The sequence below is a fragment of the Erpetoichthys calabaricus genome, chromosome 10 (genome assembly GCF_900747795.2).
Source record: "Erpetoichthys calabaricus chromosome 10, fErpCal1.3, whole genome shotgun sequence".
Taxonomy (NCBI): Eukaryota; Metazoa; Chordata; class Cladistia; order Polypteriformes; family Polypteridae; genus Erpetoichthys; species Erpetoichthys calabaricus.
In genome coordinates, this window is record NC_041403.2 from 13,685,890 (window position 1) to 13,708,275 (window position 22,386).

Consider the following 22,386-nt stretch of genomic DNA (forward strand, 5'->3'; position numbering starts at 1 on the left):
ACTAATGAGGTTGCATACAGTGTCAATCAATGCATACATTTTACTCTGATTGGTTCATTGGTTTACGCCGAAATGATTTATATAAAATAAGTCTGTTTTATTCTGGTTCTTCTTATACCTTTGAGTTGCACCACCACCCATGAAATTTCTGTGCATATAACAATTGTCCATTCTCGTTTATAGGACCTTCAGTACATTTTGTATGGTACATCAGCCTTTCTTCTGGTATATTATTTACTTGACCATCTCAGTATTTTTCCTAAACCAATTCTTATATTTCAGTGTACATTTTGTTGTTCACTTGATCTTTATCTGGTTTCCTGGTGTGCCTGAACAGGTTTCTGTCATTTATTAAGCCTTTATGCTGTTTCTTTAAGATGAATGCCACATTACCCTAAAATTATTCTTCCATGCTCACAAGTTGACAGACCTCATTCAGTTATGTTCATGGATGTGTAGAGTAGCAATAAGTGGCAGATCAGGCCATGCACAGAATGGACGTAATTTGATATGACAAAACATCCCAAAGAGCAACAATACGGAAAGGCAAATTTTAGTTGCTGAAGTCACATGTTGGAAAAGGAATGCTTTATTAGTAGTGTATAAAATATGTAAAATTTCAGTCTTGATTTCAAGTAGAAGACTAAAGAAGCTTATGTGACCACGTTTGGAAGGCTAGTTAAGCCTCTAAGCCAAGAGGGCATTCAGAAGTGAGTGACATTCAGTTTGTCAGATGTATGCTATAGAGGTGAACAATTACCGCAAAATTCATAATTGATGATTATCACCCTTGATGTTATTAATGGCAATTATAATACTATAGTACAATATATATTTTGTGTTGCCAACTGCGTATATTGTACTCTGTATACATACAATGAAGTAGAGCCTTAACTAAGCACAAACCACTTAAATTGTTAATATGAAATTCTTAAATGGTATTTCTTTAAAGTAATGTTACACCATTTTGGCACTAAAAGTGTCAGGTGCCTGTGATTCCCCGGTGCACAATGAAATGTATCTGTTGCTGTTTTGATCAGTTTCTGACAGCTGGAGTGCTACATTGAATGCAGTAATTGCCACTTTTTGAGATTAGTATACTGTAGCGTCCATAATTGCAATTGCTATTATTATATGATTGATTGTTCAGCAATAGCTAGCTGTATGTAGTTGTGAATGTATGGTGGACCTAAATGGAAGTGGAATGACAGGGATGTTACTTCAGAGTCTCTGTGATATGTAGTTAATAAGATCAATACTGAAGTGAATGCCTACTAATGAAATGGGTTACACTGGTGTTAAGCTTGGGATGCATGAAACTGGTGGTTCTATGTAGATGATTCGGTTTATCCTCAGTTAGCCACATGTTATAGAAATTGAGAGTCTGACTGTCCCTTTGCATAACAGAATAGCATAGAGTTGTGAAAGCTGTATTGAACATTGTGCGTGTGGGTCACGTTTGGCTGGTGATAAGTTTGTCACTAGAAACTTCTTCTTCTTTCGGCTACTCCCGTTAGGGGTTGCCTCAGCGGATCATCTTCTTCCATATCTTCCTGTCCTCTGTATCTTGCTCTGTTACACCCATCACCTGCATGTCCTCTCTCACCACATCCATAAATCTTCACTTAGGCCTTCCTCTTTTCCTCTCCCCTAGCAGCTCTATCCTTGGCATCCTTCTCCCAATATACAGGGTACTCCGTATCTCTCCTCTTCACATGTCCAAACCAATGCAGTCTCGCCTCCCAGACTTTGTCACCCAACCGTCAAACTTGAGCTGACCCTCTAATGTCCCCATTTCTAATCTTATCCTACCTTTGTCACACCCAGTGCAAATCTTAACATCTTCAACTCTGCTACCTCCAGTTCTGTCTTCTGCTTTCTGGTCAGTGCCACCGTCTCCAACCCATATAACACAGCTGGTCTTACTACCATCATGTAGACTTTCCCTTTCACTCTTGCTGATACCCGTCTGTCACAAATTACTCCTAACACTCTTCACCACCCAGCCTGCACTCTCTTCCACAATCCCCACTACTCTGTATTGTTGATCCCAAGTATTCAAACTCATCCACCTTTGCCAACCCTACTCCTTGCATCCTCACCATTCCACTGACCTCCCTCTCATTCACACAGATGTATTCTGTCTTGTTCCTACTGACCTTCATTCCTCTTCTCTCTAGAGCATATCTCCACCTCTCCGGGGTCTTCTCAACCTGCCCCCTATTCTCGTTACAGATCACAATGCATCCGCAAACATTATAGTCCACGGGGACTCCTGTCTAATCTCATCTGTCAACCTGTCCATCACCATTGCAAATAAGAAGGGGCTCAGAGCTGATCCCTGATGTAATCCCACCTCCACCTTGAATGCATCCATCACTCCTATTGCAGACTGTCACACTTCCCTCGTACATATCCTGTACAACTCTTCCATACTTCTCTGCCACTCCCAAGTTCCTCATACAATACCACAGCTCCTCTCGAGGGACACTAAAGCTTAGTGGAAAACATCTGCTAGATAACACAAATGAAATTAAAGAAAAAAATAACTTGCAGCTTATTTGTTTTGTTTTTTTTTGGGGGGGGGGGATTTGCAATTGGAAGAATTAAAAGCAGACACCATTAATTTATAAAATATTCAATGTTATCCATTGTAGAAATTACCACTCCTGTGTTTCTCCCATTGCTGCCTTTCTCTGATTATCAACATCTTAGTTGGTTCCTGCTTAGTACAAATGTATGTTCTTAAATGTTGTACTAGTACTATGTTTTGTTTTAAGAGTAATTGTTTAATTTTCTCATTTCAGCTTCAGGAAGCCTTCAGTAAAGGATTGCTGAAACCTGGCTTAAACATTTTAACTGACAAGAAGAAGAAATATGTCAATAATGTGGTGCGTTAAGATCTTTTTTTAAGTATTTTAAGATTGATAATTATTCATTTGACTTTTATTCATAATAATTAAAAAAAAATATTTCTGCATGTGATGTGTTTTGCTTTTCCCGGGGCAGAGTTAATCAGTAGATAAAGATTATTCAACTCCTGTCCTTGTGGAATCTTAATCAAAAGTGGGGTCTGTTGACAATTTAAGTAACAGTCTGCTTTTGCAGTTCCCTAGAGGTTTTTTTAAAATACTCCAGTTGTTAGATTTAATCAAAATAATGAGCCAAGTTTTATTATCATTTTTATTTAAATGGGTCACAGTACAAACCTTTAATTCAGAAGAGGAATGTTCAATTCAGGACCAGAAGGCCACATAGGCTTATTTTGGCAGACTAGTTCCATATTTCTCGACATGGTGGTAATGATTGGGAACAAACAGTTGGAATAAAGTAAAGAGTAAAACTTTAATGTGGAAAATTTTGAACCTAAAGGGAACAAAACTGTAAACCCCTAAGACTTTTTTTTTTATTATTTTTTATATACCAATATTGATATTAGCCTGAACTCTCAAACTCACCTCCAGAGGTATGTTCACTATAAACTTCACTATATATAAATATCAGAGATGCTCTGGTCAGGTTTTTTTTTTTTTTTTTTTTAAGACCAGTACCAATTTTATGTTACTTGATCGGCTGGCTCTGTGATTTTCACCATTTCTCAAAATATATAATATGTATATATATTCTCACACAATCAATTAATTAATGTTGGCCATTAAACACTGCTTAAATGTAAATACAGTGGGGCAAAAAAGTATTTAGTCAGCCACCAATTGTGCAAGTTCTCCCACTTAAAAAGATGAGAGAGGCCTGTAATTTTCATCATAGGTATACCTCAACTATTAGAGACAAAATGAGAAAAAAAAAATCCAGAAAATCACATTGTCTGAATTTTAAAGAATTTATTTGCAAATTATGGTGGAAAAAAAGTATTTGGTCAATAACAAAAGTTCATCTCAATACTTTATTATATACCGTTTGTTGGCAATGACAGAGGTCAAACGTTTTCTGTAAGTCTTCACAAGGTTTTCACACACTGTTGCTGGTATTTTGGTCCATTCCTCTATGCAGATCTCCTCTAGAGCAGTGATGTTTTGGGGCTATTGCTGGGCAACACGGACTTTCAACTCCCTCCAAAGATTTTCTATGGGGTTGAGATCTGGACACTGGCTAGGCCACTCCAGGACCTTGAAATGCTTCTTATGAAGCCACTCCTTCGTTACCCAGGCGGTGTGTTTGGGATCATTGTCATGCTGAAAGGCCCAGCCACGTTTCATCTTCAATGCCCTTGCTGATGGAAGGAGGTTTTCACTCAAAATCTGACGATACATGGCCCCATTCATTCTTTCCTTTACACGGATCAGTCGTCCTGGTCCCTTTGCAGAAAAACAGCCCCAAAGCATGATGTTTCCACCCCCATGCTTTACAGTAGGTATGGTGTTCTTTGGATGCAACTCGGCATTCTTTCTCCTCCAAACACGACGAACAGACTTATTACCAAAAAGTTCTATTTTGGTTTCATCTGACCGTATGACATTCTCCCAGTCCTCTTCTGGATCATCCAAATGCTCTCTAGCAAACTTCAGATGGGCCTGCACATGTACTGGCTTAAGCAGGGGGGCACGTCTGGCACTGCAGGATTTGAGTCCCTGGCGGCATAGTGTGTTACTGATGGTAGCCTTTGTTACTTTGGTCCCAGCTCTCTGCAGGTCATTCACTAGGTCCCCCCGTGTGGTTCTAGGATTTTTGCACACCGTTATTTTGATCATTTTGACCCCACGGGGTGAGATCTTGCATGGAGCCCCAGATCGAAGGAGATTATCAGTGGTCTTGTATGTCTTCTATTTTCTAATAATTGCTCCCACAGTTGATTTCTTCACACCAAGCTGCTTACCTATTGCAGATTCAGTCTTCCCAGCCTGGTGCAGGTCTACAATTTTGTTTCTGGTGTCCTTTGACAGCTCTTTGGTCTTGGCCATAGTGGAGTTTGGAGTGTGACTGTTTGAGGTTGTGGACAGTTGTCTTTTATATTGATAATGAGTACAAACAGGTGCCATTAATACAGGTAACGAGTGGAGGACAGAGGAGCCTCTTACAGAAGTTGTTACAGGTCTGTGGGAGCCAGAAATCTTGCTTGTTTGTAGGTGACCAAATACTTATTTTCCACCATAATTTGCAAATAAATTCTTTAAAAATCAGACAATGTGATTTTTCTGGATTTTTTTTCTCATTTTGTCTCTCATAGTTGAGGTATACCTATGATGAAAATTACAGGCCTCTCTCATCTTTTTAAGTGGGAGAACTTGCACATGGTGGCTGACTAAATACTTTTTTGCCCCACTGTATACATGTACTTATAGGTTTAATCATTTTTAATTGTTAATTGCACTGCAGCTTTTTTGTTATTAAAATACACATTTATTATATTTATAAAGTTTTTTTTCTTCAGTGTATCAACTAGACATTTGTAATTCTTGAAGTGTAATGTTTTAGCTACAATTAAACTTCTAATTGACTGGACCATGTTAGAAAACCTGTAACCCTTTTATGTTATTCATTTGTTCTGGTATGTCAGTTCTGAAATGCCAAATTACATGTCCTGTTCTGATTTTTATTCTTTTTTGACAATTTGCTTGCATCACTGGTTATGTCACTTAGTAATTGATAAAGAGAACAAGACACAAAGTCATAAAAACAGAAGAAACAGAGTCGTGAGAAATGCCAGGTTGATGCTGATTTGTACTCCATTCAAACAAAAAGCAATTAAATACAGGCCCTAATTTTTCTCATGGAAATAAAAAGCAAACTTAACATTTTAAGTGTGTATTGTTAGAATTTGACAATTAAAGTAGAATTTCATTCTGACATTTTTTATATCTTATTTAATAAGTGAATAGTCAGCATTATGTTCAATCAACATAGCTAATTCATGTTGCACCATTTTCTCATCACTTGGTGCTGTCACTTCAAAACCTGTATTTCTCATCTGTCTAATAGGCATGATAACTATCACTTTTTTTGTTATTTAATACTCCAGGATGGCCACTCTTAAGCATAATTCTATATGTGTTTTGCTTTTGTTTAATCTAGGAAGGTCTAAAGAACTGCTTGGCAGATTTTAAGAAGGACATAGACTGGGTGGAGAGGCTGGATATTACAAAAGGGCTGGGCCCTGACATCATGGCCAATATCGACAGCAAAAATAATGTGGATGACAACAATGAGGTCAATGCAGAAGATGACTTCCAGAGAGAAATGTGTTTGTGAGTCCAGACATCATCCTCTAGTTTTATTGTTTTAAAAAATATGTGCACAGATCAGATTCTAGAAAATACATGGTATTGTTTGAAAAAACATTTGTAATTAATATTCTGATTCTGGTGCAGCAACATTTTTGGTGATAAAGCACATGCTTGTGTTTAGGAAGCATCAGGATGTAGTTTCTCCTCAAGTAGTCAAGGAAGTGTTATCTCTTGTTGTTTCTCATGTTTTTATAACGTGTGTTTTTGTCTCTTATTGTCTGCTTTAGTGATTCATGTGTCTTAAACGTGTATTGTCTTATGCCAAAATAAATTTATCAATTTAATATAAAGTACGGGTATAATAAAGTAACAGTTCAAATAGTTTTTTTACACATAATTTTCATATAATGTGATACGAATACTGTAGGCATCATGAAACCACTCTCCTCCCAGTGGGCTGATTTTTATTGATATGGACGCATTTTGATCTTGAAAGAAATTTCTTAGGAAAGTACAATTTTTGTTGAGGTGTCTAAAATGGATTGCGCTGTACAAATTAAAAAATTTCGAAAACCATTGAAAAGCATTGGCAGGTGTTCAAACTCGCTTGTCTTAAAAGATAGAAACAATTTGTGCAAATTACGAATGAGTTTACTGCTTCAGATTTACTTTGGGAGCAGTTACTTTAACATTTATATTTGTACTGTATATATTTGACTCTTTTACTCCTCTGACAGCAAAATGGCGAAACTTCTGCAGAGGCGCACACACGGCAGCAACTTGTGCCCGGTTTTTGTACATCGAAACAGCAGCAGTCACTGGCATGGACCTTTGGAATACCAGTTAACTTATTCTGCTGCTTGAAATTTTACCAAGTAGTTGACATGATGTCCTTGACCATACAAGTAAAATAAATAAATTTACTGTATATAATACAATATAAAAGTTATATAAGATTGTAGGAATGTATTGAAGAAGAGGAAATGTAGCTTGGTAAAACGTTATGCATTTAATGAATATTCATTTACTAACGATTTCTGTTAAAAACCTCTTCACTTCTGTATCAGCTGCAGATCATAATGATTCAATTTGTATCTGGGGATTTATTTTATCAGCAAGGTACCACAATCACCTGCTATCCATCCCAGTCAGATGCCAACAATTTCAGCATTAGGCTTCAGCATAGATTTTATCACTCAAATTTAATTTAAAAATTAAGTTAACCATAGAACGTCCATCATTGCAATTTTCAGTCTAATGTCTCTGAAAGATATTTTTCAGCTACCACAACCATATACGAGTTCCATACTATTAAAAAAACAAGTATATTATGTAGTCTATTAAAACATGTAATTACATTTTATTATCTCTGTTATTTTTAATATGAGTCATTGTTGCAAAAATATTTCATAATCAACAATATGGTAACTAACCTTTTGAAGTAAATAAACAAAAATGTTTCAACTTTCAAAAGGATTTACTACGCCCTTGAACATACCTCATTATTTTGGCTTGCGTCATTTTGTAACTTGACTCAAGTTTAGGAAAGCTCTGTTTATAATAGAAACATATTTACTTAACAAATCTTATTTTCTTGTTGTTCACCTATTAATATATAAAATTAGAGTATTTCATTACCCTAAATACCAGGCTATAATAAGTTATCTGATCTTATCTTAAGATTCTAACAAATATTGCTATTTTTTTGTTCACATTCTAACATATCAAGTTATCGCATTTCATTATCATAAATATCAGGCTTTCATAATCTAACTTCTCTTTTTATCTGATCTTATTATCTTAGGAGTATATTAATGTAAAAAGTCCCTCAATAGTAGGAAATTTCCTTGCACATTTTAGGGCAAAAGTTTGTGGACACTCATAAATGCTGTCATGTTGTTTCATTTTGTAGTTTCATTTTTTTTTGTGTGTGTCCTCTGTGAATCCAGTACACTTGAATTCTGAGTAATGCTTGTGTCTGTTCCAAATGAAAAATGGGTTATCATTTAAGAAATAATATATTCTTTCATTATTAAGTATAATAAACACATTAAAAGGGCTGTGTAAGACTAGTTACCAAGAACTCAATGGTATACATAGTATATTATAGTAAGCCATCTTATCGAATGCTTTATTCTTCACTCCAAAAATAGCACTTGAATATGAAATGAAACGTTTTAAGATGAGGTTGATGTGACCAAATTTTGTGTATTTAGCAACACAGAGAAAACTTATGTAGTTATTATGTGTCATTTCAAACAAACGTGTTATACAAAATAATTTAACCAAGCATCCACCTCTCGGTAACCTCATTTCATAGTTCTTGCAGCAGAAATGCCTAATACGGCCAAAATTTCAAATTGCAATTGCAGTAGGATTAAAAGAATTCTGTTTCTCATAGTGAAGGTGAGAATCATGTGAAGGCTGAAGACACCATCATAAATATTGAAATAATTTCTTGTTGCCCAATTTAGTGTCACAAAGGCACTAAAGTCCAGCTCTGTACAGTGGTTACAACTGACCAGCCTCTTGAGCTATAAATTGGATGAATTGCTTTTTTTTTTTTCGGGGGATCTATGTGCCATGCCCATGAATTTCTGCATATTTCCACCCCACCCCTTTTTTCTTGTAGTAATTTTTCTCTTGTAACATCCATTTAGTAACTAATTTACTTGGCTCCTGCTGGAAAGATTGTGCAAAAAATACATTTGTGGTTACATGTATAGTAAAACAGACCCAAGCATGTGCATGAATAAATGTTCAAATTGCAGTCTTTGCCGTTTTTGTTATGGCATATGTTAATATCATAATTTCATTTTTAGACTCAAGCCTGAAATGACTAATTATTAAAACATTAGCGGTGTAATTGCTCAGAAATATAAAAATCCTTCTACAATCAGATATTACAACCTTCACTCTAGGTTGGTGATTCCCAACATGAGGCACATGCCCCACTGGGGGGAAATTAGATTTTTTAGTGGGGCAATTTGAGAATTTAGGTACGTTAAACAATTTAGAAAATGAAAAAACAGAAATTCACTGTTAAAAATAATGGAAAAAAATAAACAATTTTTTTTTTTTTTACAGAAATATTTATATAAACATAGTAGAGATGGTGAAGAACTCTTTAATTTATGATTTTACAACCGGCCTGGGTTTTTCTACTTAGAAATTGCTTTTACCATTAAAATAATATGAATTGTAACTGATTATAAAATTTTGCAATATAACAAAAATATAAAATGATCAAATTATTACAGAGAAAGCTGTCATTAAAGTTATTTTATATTTTTGAATATCACATCTCGTATTATGTTTTCAAAACTGTATTTGCTGTATTTTCATATTACTTCATATTATTATTATTATTTTTTTGACAATTTCTTAGTGATTTCTTTGTCAGTACTTTAGCTACCCTTTCCCTCTTTTGTTTCCATATTCTTTGAAAGCTTGTTTAGACCAAATTAATGACATTATGAGCTTCCTCCACGTGAGGAGTTGTTCACTTTTTGAATAGGTAATAATAAGAATAAGGTATATGCAGAGGTGGGTAGTAACGAGTTACATTTACTTGAGTAACTTTTTAAAAAAATTGTACTTCTAAGAGTAGTTTTACTGCACCATACTTTTTACTTTTACTTGAGTACATTTGTGAAGAAGAAACGCTACTCTTACTCCGCTACATTGGGCAACACTCAAGTTGTTACTTTTTTCCATTTATACATTAGATACGGTATATTTTTGCCAAAGAGAAGTCGCCAGTGGATCTACTGCATGTCGTAGCAACAATAATCACATGACTACGTTTCACCAATCAGATGTAGCCATGCAGTCACATGACCCTACATTCACACACTTCCTGCGTTTGCAGCCTGTGAAAGACTTTTAGTCATGCGGGGCTCCTGTTCACTGCTAAATGGTCACAGCTTCACTGCAAGAACCTTGAGAGCCAACTCCTGCTGAAGCTTAACCATCACATCACTGAGTGAAGAACAAGCACGTTTTAACCAAATATGCACAGACACAGACAGTCATGGTAAAGTGAGACTTCGTGTACGTGCACAAGCTGCCCTTATTTATTATCAGCTGTGCTATTTGGAGGGCAAGTGTGTGACGATGCCGGTCCCCTATAGACACTTTTTTCTTTTCTCCTTTTTTTTTTTTGATTCCCCCTTCTTTTTTTTTGTGCCGAGCCGTATATATACACTCACGTCTCTGTGGGCCTTAATCACACGCTGCAGAAAGCCAATGAAGCAACTGAGAACGATCGCACGTGCAGGTGTGATTCGCTCCAACTACCTCATTAACTCCCCGCCGCCGTGCAATTGCGCCCATGGAGAGTGACACAGCTTTATGGATTTGAAACTGGCCTTTTTGTTTTGTTTTTTTTTGTTTGTTTTCTTTGAAGCTGTGGATTCGCTACACCCAAAGTGAATTTACAGTATTATACGGTCAGTGTACAGTATATCTTGTCACTGTAAGTAGTTTTCATTGTTCAAACATACATGTTACCTACTGTAGGTATTGGCTTCAAAAGCTTTGTTGTGAAAAACTGACATTTGGAACTTTGTGTTATTTGTGCATCTTTATTTTGTAAAGATGTTATTTATTTTTACTCATTTTTTATTTTATTATTTGGAAATAGCAAAATTTACACATTATTTTATATTTTTGTCTGTCTTATTACAAAACATTTCTAAAAAAATAAATCATTTGTTATGTTCAGACATTTACTCAGTACTTGAGTAGTCTGTTCACCAAATACTTTTTTACTCTTACTTGAGTAATTTTGTGGATGACTACTTTTTACTTCTACTTGAGTAATATTATTTTGAAGTAACGCTACTCTTACTTGAGTACTATTTTTGGCTACTCCACCCACCTCTGGGTATATGTTACAGTGGGGAACATCATGATTTTAGAGAGGCCTAGGTGGGGCATGGCCACAAAAAGGTTGGGAACCACTGCTTTAGGTGCATTCTGCTTGCCCCATTAATCTCCAGAATTATCCATTAAGAGCAGAGTTGCTCCTTTACTGTGGAGATATACCGTCTCCTTTCCCCATAATATTACTTAAACTCAATACCTCATCACATGACTTCTAGTTGGAGTGGATGTCAAATTTGTCAACTGCAGTTGCTGATCTCTTTCTCTGAGCATCTCATATTACATGACCAGAAATGTCTGGGTTTGTCAAATGAGACATCTGTGTAATGATTTTCCAGTACACCTTCACATTTCCTAGATATCATCACTTTGTTGCAATCTGACAGCCCTTACCAAGTTGCCTGACAGACCTGCTGCCCATGCAAAGACTTTATAGCTATGACAAGTTCAACCACAATCATGGTCTCTCCAACAACCCCTCAAACCCCCCCCCCCCCCCCAACCCCCCGGCCTTTTTCTCATAGCTACATTATATTTATGAAATAGTGCTCATTGGTTGTAACACTCAAAGGCACACAAACCCATTGCTACGACTTAAGATAAAATCAAACGAGTTGCGGACTGATTGGACTGAGTCACTGGGTTGTCAGATTACACGACGTGTGGTCGAGGGAGTGCACTGTGACTGCCTCTGACACGATATGATTATGTAAATGAAATCTGCAACTGAAAATCACAGGAAAAGTTGTGTAATTTGTCATGACCATAATATTCAGTTCTGATACTATCTTTTGTGTTTTCTCATTTGCAAGGTTTTTAATTGAAGTCTAGTGCACACTTTTAACACCTATGTTACTTTCCAGTTACCGCCAGGCACAAGCTGCCATTTTGGAAGCCTTGCCACGACTACACAAATTAAAGATACCGACCAAGAGACCAGAAGATTATTTTGCTGAGATGGCCAAGTCTGACCAGCACATGCAGAAGGTAATACATACTCCAAGTGTCCTCAAACACGTTCCACTTGTTTTGGAATGTGATTGGTCAGTTACAGCCCCTATTAGAAAGGGTTTTGTACATCAGTACGTTCAAAGTATTTTTTATATCTCTGCCATAAAATTATCTTGTGTTTTTCACTTAAATATTGTTGGTTATATGAGATTATTAAGTACTAGCTGTGTAAGCCCGTGCTGTAAAAAGCTTGGGCTCCTATAAACCATGGATTCTGGCACTTCTATCAGTCAATGAAATCGGTTGTGTATTTGCAGCTAAGCGAGGGTCTCTTTCCTCTGCGGTTTCGTTTTGCCGATGTGCTCGCCTCACTTGTGTATTAGCGGCTAAGTGAGTTTGTCTTTTCTCGGAGGTTTCACTATGGCCACAGAGTCGATTTCTTTGAGCTTCATGCTGTAGCGTCACACATGCGGACAAACACACACTTCCACGTATAGACGTTAAGATGATAGTTTGTATGATATTTGTTACATTAGAGTTGTCTGGATTTTTGGCCTTTCAACAATTTTGGTATCAACAAAGCTGTTATTTCGGCAAGGCTTAAGTCAGGAGAGGGTCCAGGAGCTGGTTAATATGAGAGCACCGTAAAATAGAGTTAGGGTATGGTGGGCCGCTAGTTGATCTAGTGTAGCCAGACTTTGACTTTCCTTCTGTGTATACACTCACATTCTACATTTTCTCTGACTACTAGGTTTATTACCTTGGTTTCCTTTGTATTCCTAAATTGTATTCATAAGAATTATTTTGAACACTTTGAAGTCACCTCAGCAGTGCGAGAAAACCCACATATATGATAAACCATTTGACTCCTCTTTATGGGGTTCTCCCCTATTTGTGGCCCTCTCAAGTCCCAAAAAAAAGTCATATTTAGGCCATTTTGGACTGTGTATATCTTAAGCAAAAATGATTAGAAGGACTTGAAGTTGTACATGCCACATCATATAATTCAATGATTTCACCCTGTAATGGGGATAGAAAGGGTCAAAGTTACTACTTTTTACAAAACTTTGAAAAAAAGGAGATTAGTAATATAGGCATGTGGATTGCTATTTTATGCTCTTCACAAATATTATCATATTTTAATGTTTGGCTCTCGGAGAGCTTGTAGCACCAGTATACTGTACATGTAGAAGTATTCTCTGAAGTTTAAGAACATTAGAAAGATTTAGATGTTAAAAATAACACATTTCAAACATAAGCTTGTGGTGTATCATTTTACACAATTTCAAGGACAGTGATTACAACTATTGTGTTATTTCTGATTCTTTATTCAGGATCTAGCCTTCTTATGAACCTCTTTCAGAGAGTGAAAAATGACTAATTACTATTATAATTAAAAATATTTAGATTATGAACATTTAAATTCAAGCATACATTTTAATATTTCAGATATTTGACACAGCTATTCATGTATATTATGTGCTCCTAACTCACAAAGTAAATAACATCTTTTGAACACTCCAAACCTGGGTGGTTTACTCTTTTGTGTAGTTTTCCATATTAAAATTTTTCAGATTTCTCTGAATTTCAACCATCTGATGTATAAAGTTTTGTAGTTAATTACTGTATATTAAAGATACATGTGCATATATGGTTTCATTTTTTTAATTTTTTTATTTTGCCTCTTGCTGCTTCATATTTGTAAGTCCATGTAACATGCTCTGAATCTGTACTTAGAGAAGAGTTATATAGAACAATAAATTTAAAGTCTGTAAGTCTCGGGAAAGGATTTTTCTGTTGTTTTAATAATCTACTTTAAGACAGGGTATGCTTTTTATTATTCCATCCACCGTGCCAGATTGCAAGGAGCTTTTTGAGGTGGCTTAGAATCTGGTGAAGGTGCATTATGAGAATATTTCATTGTGGGTACACCGGGGATGGCTCAATAGGAAATGAGGCATGCATACCTGAGGAACGTCTAGGTCTACCCTGCCTGTCTAGCATCCTCAGTGATCTTCACACCAGTAAATTTTTTTTATAACATGGATTAAAAGATGGAAAACCAGGCACCGCTGCCTAATTTTCATATGTTCTCTTCTTTAGTTACCCTTGAGATCAGTTGTGATGACAGTTTTCTAAAAGGGTATTAAAAATAGATAAATGTATATCATTGTGTTTTGCATCTTTTCTGGTGTTAAAGATTTACTGTTTAGTATTGTAATATTGCATGAATATGTTACAAAATATGCTTTTGTTGATGAAGAATGTGTATACACTTTTCTAATGGAGAATATTTGGTAATAAATTTCCACTACAGACTAAGACAGTGTTTCTTTGTTTGCAGTAATCCTTTATTATCTGTGTTTTCATTTCATCCTCAGGTTCGGGCCAAGTTGTTACAGAAGCAGCAAGCAATGGAGAGGTCAGAGAAAGCCAAAAAGCTTAGAGAACTTCGAAAGTATGGCAAGAAGGTAAGTCGGGGAAATCACTAACACATGTTTAAGAGAAAGCAATGAGATGAAACATTTAAAATGATCTGCTGGGAAAACATGCATTGTATTAAAAAGCATGCTTTTGCCTTTTTCCTCATTGGTTCCTCTTACTTGTGAATGGTTACTGTTTATGAATTACTCTTGATACTTGATATTTGTATTTATTGTCATTTCATCCATACACAGTAGTACAGCATACAGTGAAACGAAACAACGTTCCTCCAGGACCATAGTGCTACATAAGACAGAGGACAACAAAGAATCCACGACACATAACATAAAGACACATAATATGTAACAAGGTGCATGTGAGTCAAATGTGCAAACATGTGCAACACTGCAGAAATGCTTCAATTTACAAGTGATCAGTATATTTTCTTAAGCCTTACACTGCAGCTTTCTTTTCCTTTGTTCCTGTTCCAAATAACCAATTCTATCTAAGTTACTTGATGATGACTGTGGAAATTCTGGAACTATTCATAGCCATGTAGTTATTAGCATGTCAGTGCCACATTCCTCATAGTGCTGATTGATGTATGTGTGCTTCTGTTTGGGTCATTTTGACCTTAATATTGGTGTAGCTTCATGTCTGTATGTATATTATATAGCGTTCTTCATAGGTGAAGTGACCGGAGAACTTGGGAGCAGTTGCACCACGTTAATGAACATATCAACCCTGAGAATGTTTGGGCAAAGCCACGTTTTTCTCCATTAATTATTAGCCTTAAGGTGCAATTCAACACATCTAAACAGGGGTGTGGTGCAATAGTTTAACCAGTTGATATACAATAAAATATGAAAATCTAGGTAATCTAGATGGTTTAGCTGAATTTTGACCTTTTACTTAACATTTTAAGCTTCACATCAACTTGCTTGCCCATTTTCCTACTATGGTGGTATGCCAGGTTACCCATGTAATTTCTTTTGGATACTGCAGAGTTATCTTCCCCATGGTATGGGATTGAGGGTAGATGGATTTGCATCCGTGTCCTCTCTTCATAAATGTAACTGTGCAGTTAGTAACTACATTCTTTGTAAAATCCAGAGGCCATAATGTCTGAAATTCTCTTTTCTTCTGTACAGACTGAGTTGCAATCACACGATGACAGCTAATTAGCAATGGAGGAAAGAAATCCTTATATATAATTTGATAGTATCCGTATGTATGGTGTTCGTGTCAATACCTCGACTCAATACAAGTTAGAACCATGCAATGGGACTCTGCCTCTGCAGTTAGAACATAATGTGGCAAACGCGGACGCAGTATTGCATGATTGGCTAAGAATGTTCGAAAGCTACAGTGACGCCGCTGGACGGCCAAGTATAGTAAGTCGGTGTTGGTTCGAAAGAGTGTGGAACAGAAAGTAGAGCTGCAGATGAGGATCTGAGTGAGCGAGAGGGGTGTCAGTCTGTAGGAGATCAGTGAGGTTGTGGAGAGCTTTAAATGTTAAGAGCGGTATTGTGTATTGTATTCTGTAGTTAACAGGGAGCCAGTGAAGCTGAGAGAGAATTGGTGTAATATGTTCAGTGGATTTAGAACAGTAGGTTATTATCCTGGCAGCAGAATTTTGAATAAGTTGTAAGCGATGGATACGTTTTTGTGGGATGCCAGATAGAATAGCATTACAGTAATCTATATGTGAGGTGACTCAGGCATTAACCAATACTTCAGTACTGTGTTGCGTAGGAACAGGACGAAGTCTAGAAATGTTTCGGAGATGGAAGAAGTTACTTATATGGGAGGAATTATTTAATGTTATTATTATAATTATTAGTATTATTTAGTAATTCCCTTTATTAGTGTATACATGGATATAAATAATTACATTTAAACGATTCGGCAAAATCTGTTGTATGTAAACGATACTGTTTTAAACGTTATTGTTTTTTCATCAGAAAACCCGGTTTCCACATTTACCTGTATTAGTTTAAATGGCACTTTTGCCACTCTCAATAGGACGGACGCGCTGACGTATCGTGTTGACTGGGCAACACAGTGAATGCGCTGTCAATCTATATATGTCTATGATTTGTTCGCTTTCCGACGTAGTGTAAATAAAGTAAATTCATCTCACTGTGGTGCGTATTCCGTACGTAATACCATGTAACACATTATTCTGCTATTTCAAGGGCATCTCAAACGCCACAGCAGACACAATCCAAAGTGGACGAACTTACAGTAAAATGTGAATCAGAAAACTGTTTGTTCTCTGTTTCTATGTTCTGTTTCTTTCATTTGGGAATTCACCAGTTATAGAATCCCGGGCAACACCGGGTACTCCTGCTAGTATCTTTATAATTTTTACTTCAATTATCATTTTAAATGTGGCAAATGGTGAAGTTGTGTTTCAGCATTTAAACTACAATGAAGAAAGTACTGTACTGAAAAAGTATTATAAAATGTTGCTTCACCCAATTTCAGAGTGATGCCCATGTTAGATAGTAGTACTGTCTAGACCAGGAGTCTCCAACCTTTTTTCCCCTGAGAGCTACTTTTACAAAATGAAAATGACTGAGAGCTACTCATGTTTTCTAATGTTTATTCTCATCTCTTATTTCAACCCAAACAAACTGAATAAGCTGGTTTTGCCTGAACATTTACAAAATGGTGATGTCCACAAATCACATTTTGCATTAAAACATCACAAAAAATATTTAGTTCACCTGCAAGTGCATTTTGTATGTCTGTATGCATTTTCTAGTGTCTCACACTCACACATCTCACACTATTGAATTAAAACATGAAAGCTGTCAAAACAAAACAATGCAATTCCAAATACACAGATATTTCTTATTCATTTGTCATTTTGTTCCATGTCACTGTTTCACTTTATTCACATGTCCACTTGCATGTGTGATGTGTGTTTTAGTCAGTCAGATGACTGGCACTACATGGAGTCACCAAGAGAGGCAGGTGTATGATGGAGTGGAGCCACTGAGGTTCACTCTTATGGAGTCATTTAAATGTTCATCTGTCAGTCTTGTTCTGAACTTTGATTTCATGACATTCATGTCAGACTCACAGAGGTATGGAGACCCAACCAAAGCAGACATTTTCGGAGCTGCTTGGTGAAGATTCTTATAGTTATCTGTCTCTACTAAGCTCCAGGAATGATGAGAATGCTATTGAGACTTTAACTGCACATTATTTTGAAGGTTTACTAATATATATAAAATCCAATGTCTGGCTGTCTGTATGTCTGCCCGCTTTTCACGAGAGAGCTACTGAACGGATTTAGATTGGGTTTTTTTCTATAATTTGCTTGAACATTCCGGTTGATTTTGCGGCTTCTCTTATTTCGCTATGAATCATACTTTGCTTGCGGTACCAATTTATTTGCGCGAATCCGAGAAACATGCAGCGGGCTGAGGAGCGGGGCCTTCCTCACTCACTTGCCAGCTTCAGTCTGTGTTCCTTAACTCCGCTTGGCTAGCGAACGAGAGAACGATTAAATTCAACTTTGTTTGATATTTAAAATAAAGTGTTACTTAGGTCTTGATGAGTTTGAGTCCGGATATTCTCTTAAGTGTATGCCACATTGAAAAGATAGATTGCAATTCAGATTGTGGATCGTGATAAGATTTTTTTGGAAAGATCGCCCACCCCTAATTTGACTAATCAAGTTTTCAAATTTATTCATTAACCTTTGGCGAGCTACTTGGAAAGGGGTTGCGAGCTACCGGTAGCTCGCGAGCGACATGTTGGTCTAGACATTCTCTTTCAATTCAAGACCTTGGACCATATTGCCGCTCCACTTTACTCGTGCAGTGTTGAAATGGACTGTTCAAGGGAAGCAAAGTAGCCATGACGGTTAAGGATGTGAAAGAAAGGTTTAAACATTTAGCTGATTTGAGCTTGTAACTGTTTATGAAATTTAACTTAATGTTGGATATTGGTGTGTAGATATTTACGAGAATGTAGAACAAGATAGGATGTGATATTTGGAAAAATGGCAATGCCGAAGATTGTGGTCTTCAGCTTTTAATACATTGTGCAATATTTCAGGTACAAGTACAGGTCCTGCAGAAGAGGCAGAAAGAGAAGAAAGCCATGATGACAGCAGTGAAGAAATATCAAAAAGGTAAGTATACCGTTAGGAGAATGTTCAATCTCAGATGTGTGTGGTATTAGGAATATGTTTTCACCTGTGACATCCAAGTATTTAGTCTTGAAACAAAACTGTTTTTGTGACATTAGTGCTTGTTTGTTTTGTCTAACTTCCCAATTGTAGAGTCATTCTGTATTAAGCCCTTGCTGTGTTGGATTCCCCACTTTCTCTTTGTTTTAGTGTATCTTGACTAGAAGTCTATAACCTGTTGCCCTTTTCTTAAACACTTTGTTTTTGTGGTATGAGACGTGAGGAGACAACTTTAGCATGCCAGTGTACTTTATTTTGGAAACCACCTCATTTTACTTTTCTGTCTGTATACTTTGTGAAATCAGTTGTTTTGTATATTTTGAGATTTGTGGATAACATGTATTTGTAAACCGTGAGGCTGCTTTTTGAATCCATATTTTTGAACAGCCATGTAATCAGGAATTTTAATTGAAACCCTTACTATGATGAAAGGAGGCTCATTCAAATACCAGACCCTTAATCCCAAAAGATTCACACATTGACCGATGTAGCAAAAAAAAACAAAACGTTATTTATAAGAAACAGAAGGAATAAATATAGAAGTGGATGATAACTAAGCACAGGGTAAAAAAAAAATGCAGTCAAAGCCCACCTACTGTACGTGCAAAACAACAAACCTGTAGCTAATGGCTTCTACCTACTTCTGGATCTCCTATTTTAACTGCATTCAGGCAACATAGAGAAATCCATCAGCACTCTCCAGCAGCATGCTCATTTATATTAGTTACGTTACATGAACTCATTCCATTGTATTGATAGGTCACCAGCTCTAAAATGTTCACGTACCTGGTGAGTTTTTCTGAATGCAAGTCAGGTACACAAAACTGCCCATCTGTTTGTATTTTGTTTTCTAACTCTTCCATATACAATAGGTTTATGTATATAAGGGGTAACCAAAAATGGCAGTGTACTCAAAACCTTTCTTTTTAGCATTTTAAAAAACAAAAATTCAGTAGCAAAACAGCTTCATTAAAAAAGGAAATGCACTAATATGTTACAGAGAAAATCCATTAAACTCAACACTCATTAACACCAGCCCAGAGAGCCCAACATAAATTTGTTGCTCTTACAAAATAAAAATTGTCTGCACAGGTGCTGAATACTTACCTTGGGATTAGAGTAATACATTTTGGACATTTTGGGAAATTTTGAACATATACTCTTAAATAAAATTTAAGGTAATATGGAATATTACTTTCTCACTAAGTTATGGAAGATGGCAACGAAGTGTAGTGTAGGATATCACAATACTGCATCTGATGTTGCAGTCTTTTCTGCAGTCCTGATTGGCCTGTTCTTATCAAAATTTTTGTGATGTTCAAACTGAACCATCAATAGGTTTGTCACTCTGTGTGTTAGATAAACATAATTACAGCCAATTGTTTTTTCAGTTCTACACATTTATTGTGTTTAGCCCTAAATTGGCATTAATTTCCAACTATGTAAATAATGTGTATAAAACAGGTTCATTGTTTTAAATAAATGTTGCCTTTAGATAGCATGCTGCCTCTGTCTTACCTTATTCTTTCTGAGTTGCAGGCCTATGGTAGGTTGTTCAACAGCTAAATTTGAGTCACAGGTACCATCAAACAGTGTAGAAATGCCCCCACCATTTCCCGGACTAAGCAGAATTTTTCCTTTAGCAGAACTGTGTATGACTGTGATGGACAGAGGTTGTGTCAAGGATTGGTTCCTGTCTCGTGGGCAGTGATGTCGGAATGGGCTCTATTACTGAAAATGAGAGTATGCCGAAACTGGGAGACAAACTGAGTATTTTAGAGAGTGTTTACAGTGCATAAAATGCAAATACTGCCAAAGTTATTATTATATAACTAGTCATATAGCCCGTTACAATAACGGGCACTAGAACAGTAGTGCATAAACATTAGTAGGAACAGTCTATATTAAAATGGCAAGGGACTTTGACCTCATTCTTTTTGTTGGTCGTATTTTTCTTTCTTTCAGCCTTTCTTTTGTTGATGTTTACTTGCTGAGCTGACCGTTCTTCGTGGGCTGCCGCCGTGTATTGTGTGTCTTTAATTTTCTGTGACAGTAATACTGTCTTGTACGGCTCTATTCAATAAGGGCGCGCACAAAAAGGCGAGCTTCAAAAGGGCGACCTCAATTGAGCTTGGCGCGCCCTTATTGAATGATGCCTGTGCGCGCCCTTATTGAAGGATACCGTCTTGTACATCCGCTGGCTTGTACGTCCGTAATATACCTTTAATTTTCTCTGGCGGTAATACAGGCGTGCGTGTCGGTAATATGCCTTTAATTTCCTCTGACAGTAATACTGGCTCGTATGTGGCTGTAATATGCGTCACTGTATTGTGTACCTTTAATTTCCTCTCGCAGTAATACTGGTTTGTATTTCCGTAAAATGCCTCTAATTTTCTCTGAGAGTAATATCACGCACTCACCGTGCCCCGCGCATGCGCACTTCATCAGAAGACACCCACATACGGACACCTGGACGCACATAGGAATTTTATATATATATAGATGCACTTCTGTTTATAAGCCCAGAGCACAGTACACCTTTAGAAATAATGTTAAAATATATATAATGCATACATTATGGCAATCATTTATTTTTTTGAACCTGTCAACATATGCATCATTGATGCTTTTCCATTTGTGTAAGAGAGAGAGAGTTTTACTGAGTCGATAAGTAAGTATGTCTAGTACTTGTATAGAAAAGCCAAGCACAATGACACCTTTTATTGGCTAACTAAAAAGATTACAATATGCAAGCTTTCGAGGCAACTCAGGCCCCTTCTTCAACCTTAAACCTTAAAGATTCTACACACGTTCTACGTGCTTGCTAGCTACAGCTTGGTATGCATTATTCAAATTGTATCTTGCATCTTGCCTCAACGTATATATATATTCATGTAGAGTTAGCTCTGTAACAAGTGAATACATTATATGTATACATGCAAAGAAGTGAACATCTGCAAGGATAAATTAATTTGCATGAAGTCAACTTGTCTGCTGCTGGCAATGAGTACAGCTCACAACAGTCAGTCAGCAGTAATCGCACTACAGCAGTCAATTCTAGAAAAAGTGATAGTGGTTGTAAAATAACACCTGCACTACTTCTCATCCTGAAATAAGCATTTTAATTGTGAATGATATATTATTCATTTGAAATTCTATTACATGTTATATCTTCATTTATTTAATGTGATGTACTGGTGTGGTGCATTGATTTGCTTGCTTTGTATGTCAGTCATTTTTCCTTACTATTATCATTTTTACAATTTCATTTAGTGTACTTGCGCAGCAGTACATAGTGTGATTGGGTTTTTTCTGTATAAAAGGTTATGCTATTTTTCATTCATTCAGACGCTGTTGCAAGGGAACTTAGTAAAGAAGTAGACAAGTTTTACTCAGAAAGTGTTTGGTTAGTCTGGAAAGTAAAAGCTAGCGGCAGCTTAGATAAATTGGTGACTCATGGGGCACCACACAGAGGGAGGTTCATATCCCCTGTCCTGGTGATGCCTGTATAATCAACAACTCAGGAATCTGGTTTCATTGTAGCTATTATGGATTAATTATTATTCAGTCTGTGAATGTTCACAAATGTGGCAGAATTGTGGTTAACCCTAGTTTCCTGACTATGTTGCAGGGATGGTGGACAAACTTGATTTCTTAGAAGGGGATGCAGAAAAAGGCAAGAAGAATCCTGCGACAGCATCCAAGTCCAAATCTGCCATGAACATGAAAGGGTAA

The 22,386-nt window shown here is 36.6% G+C and overlaps 1 protein-coding gene across 1 annotated transcript in view; it reads left to right on the top strand.

The window, feature by feature from the left end:
• ebna1bp2 (EBNA1 binding protein 2) overlaps positions 1-22,386 on the top strand; it is a 36,303-nt gene that overhangs the window by 6,276 nt on the left and 7,641 nt on the right. Inside the window, exons 2-7 of the mRNA XM_028810898.2 lie at positions 2,808-2,891; positions 6,031-6,203; positions 11,933-12,056; positions 14,402-14,491; positions 18,519-18,594; positions 22,283-22,382. Coding sequence (XP_028666731.1) covers positions 2,808-2,891; positions 6,031-6,203; positions 11,933-12,056; positions 14,402-14,491; positions 18,519-18,594; positions 22,283-22,382 — 647 coding nt within the window. The remainder of the gene's footprint in view (positions 1-2,807; positions 2,892-6,030; positions 6,204-11,932; positions 12,057-14,401; positions 14,492-18,518; positions 18,595-22,282; positions 22,383-22,386) is intronic.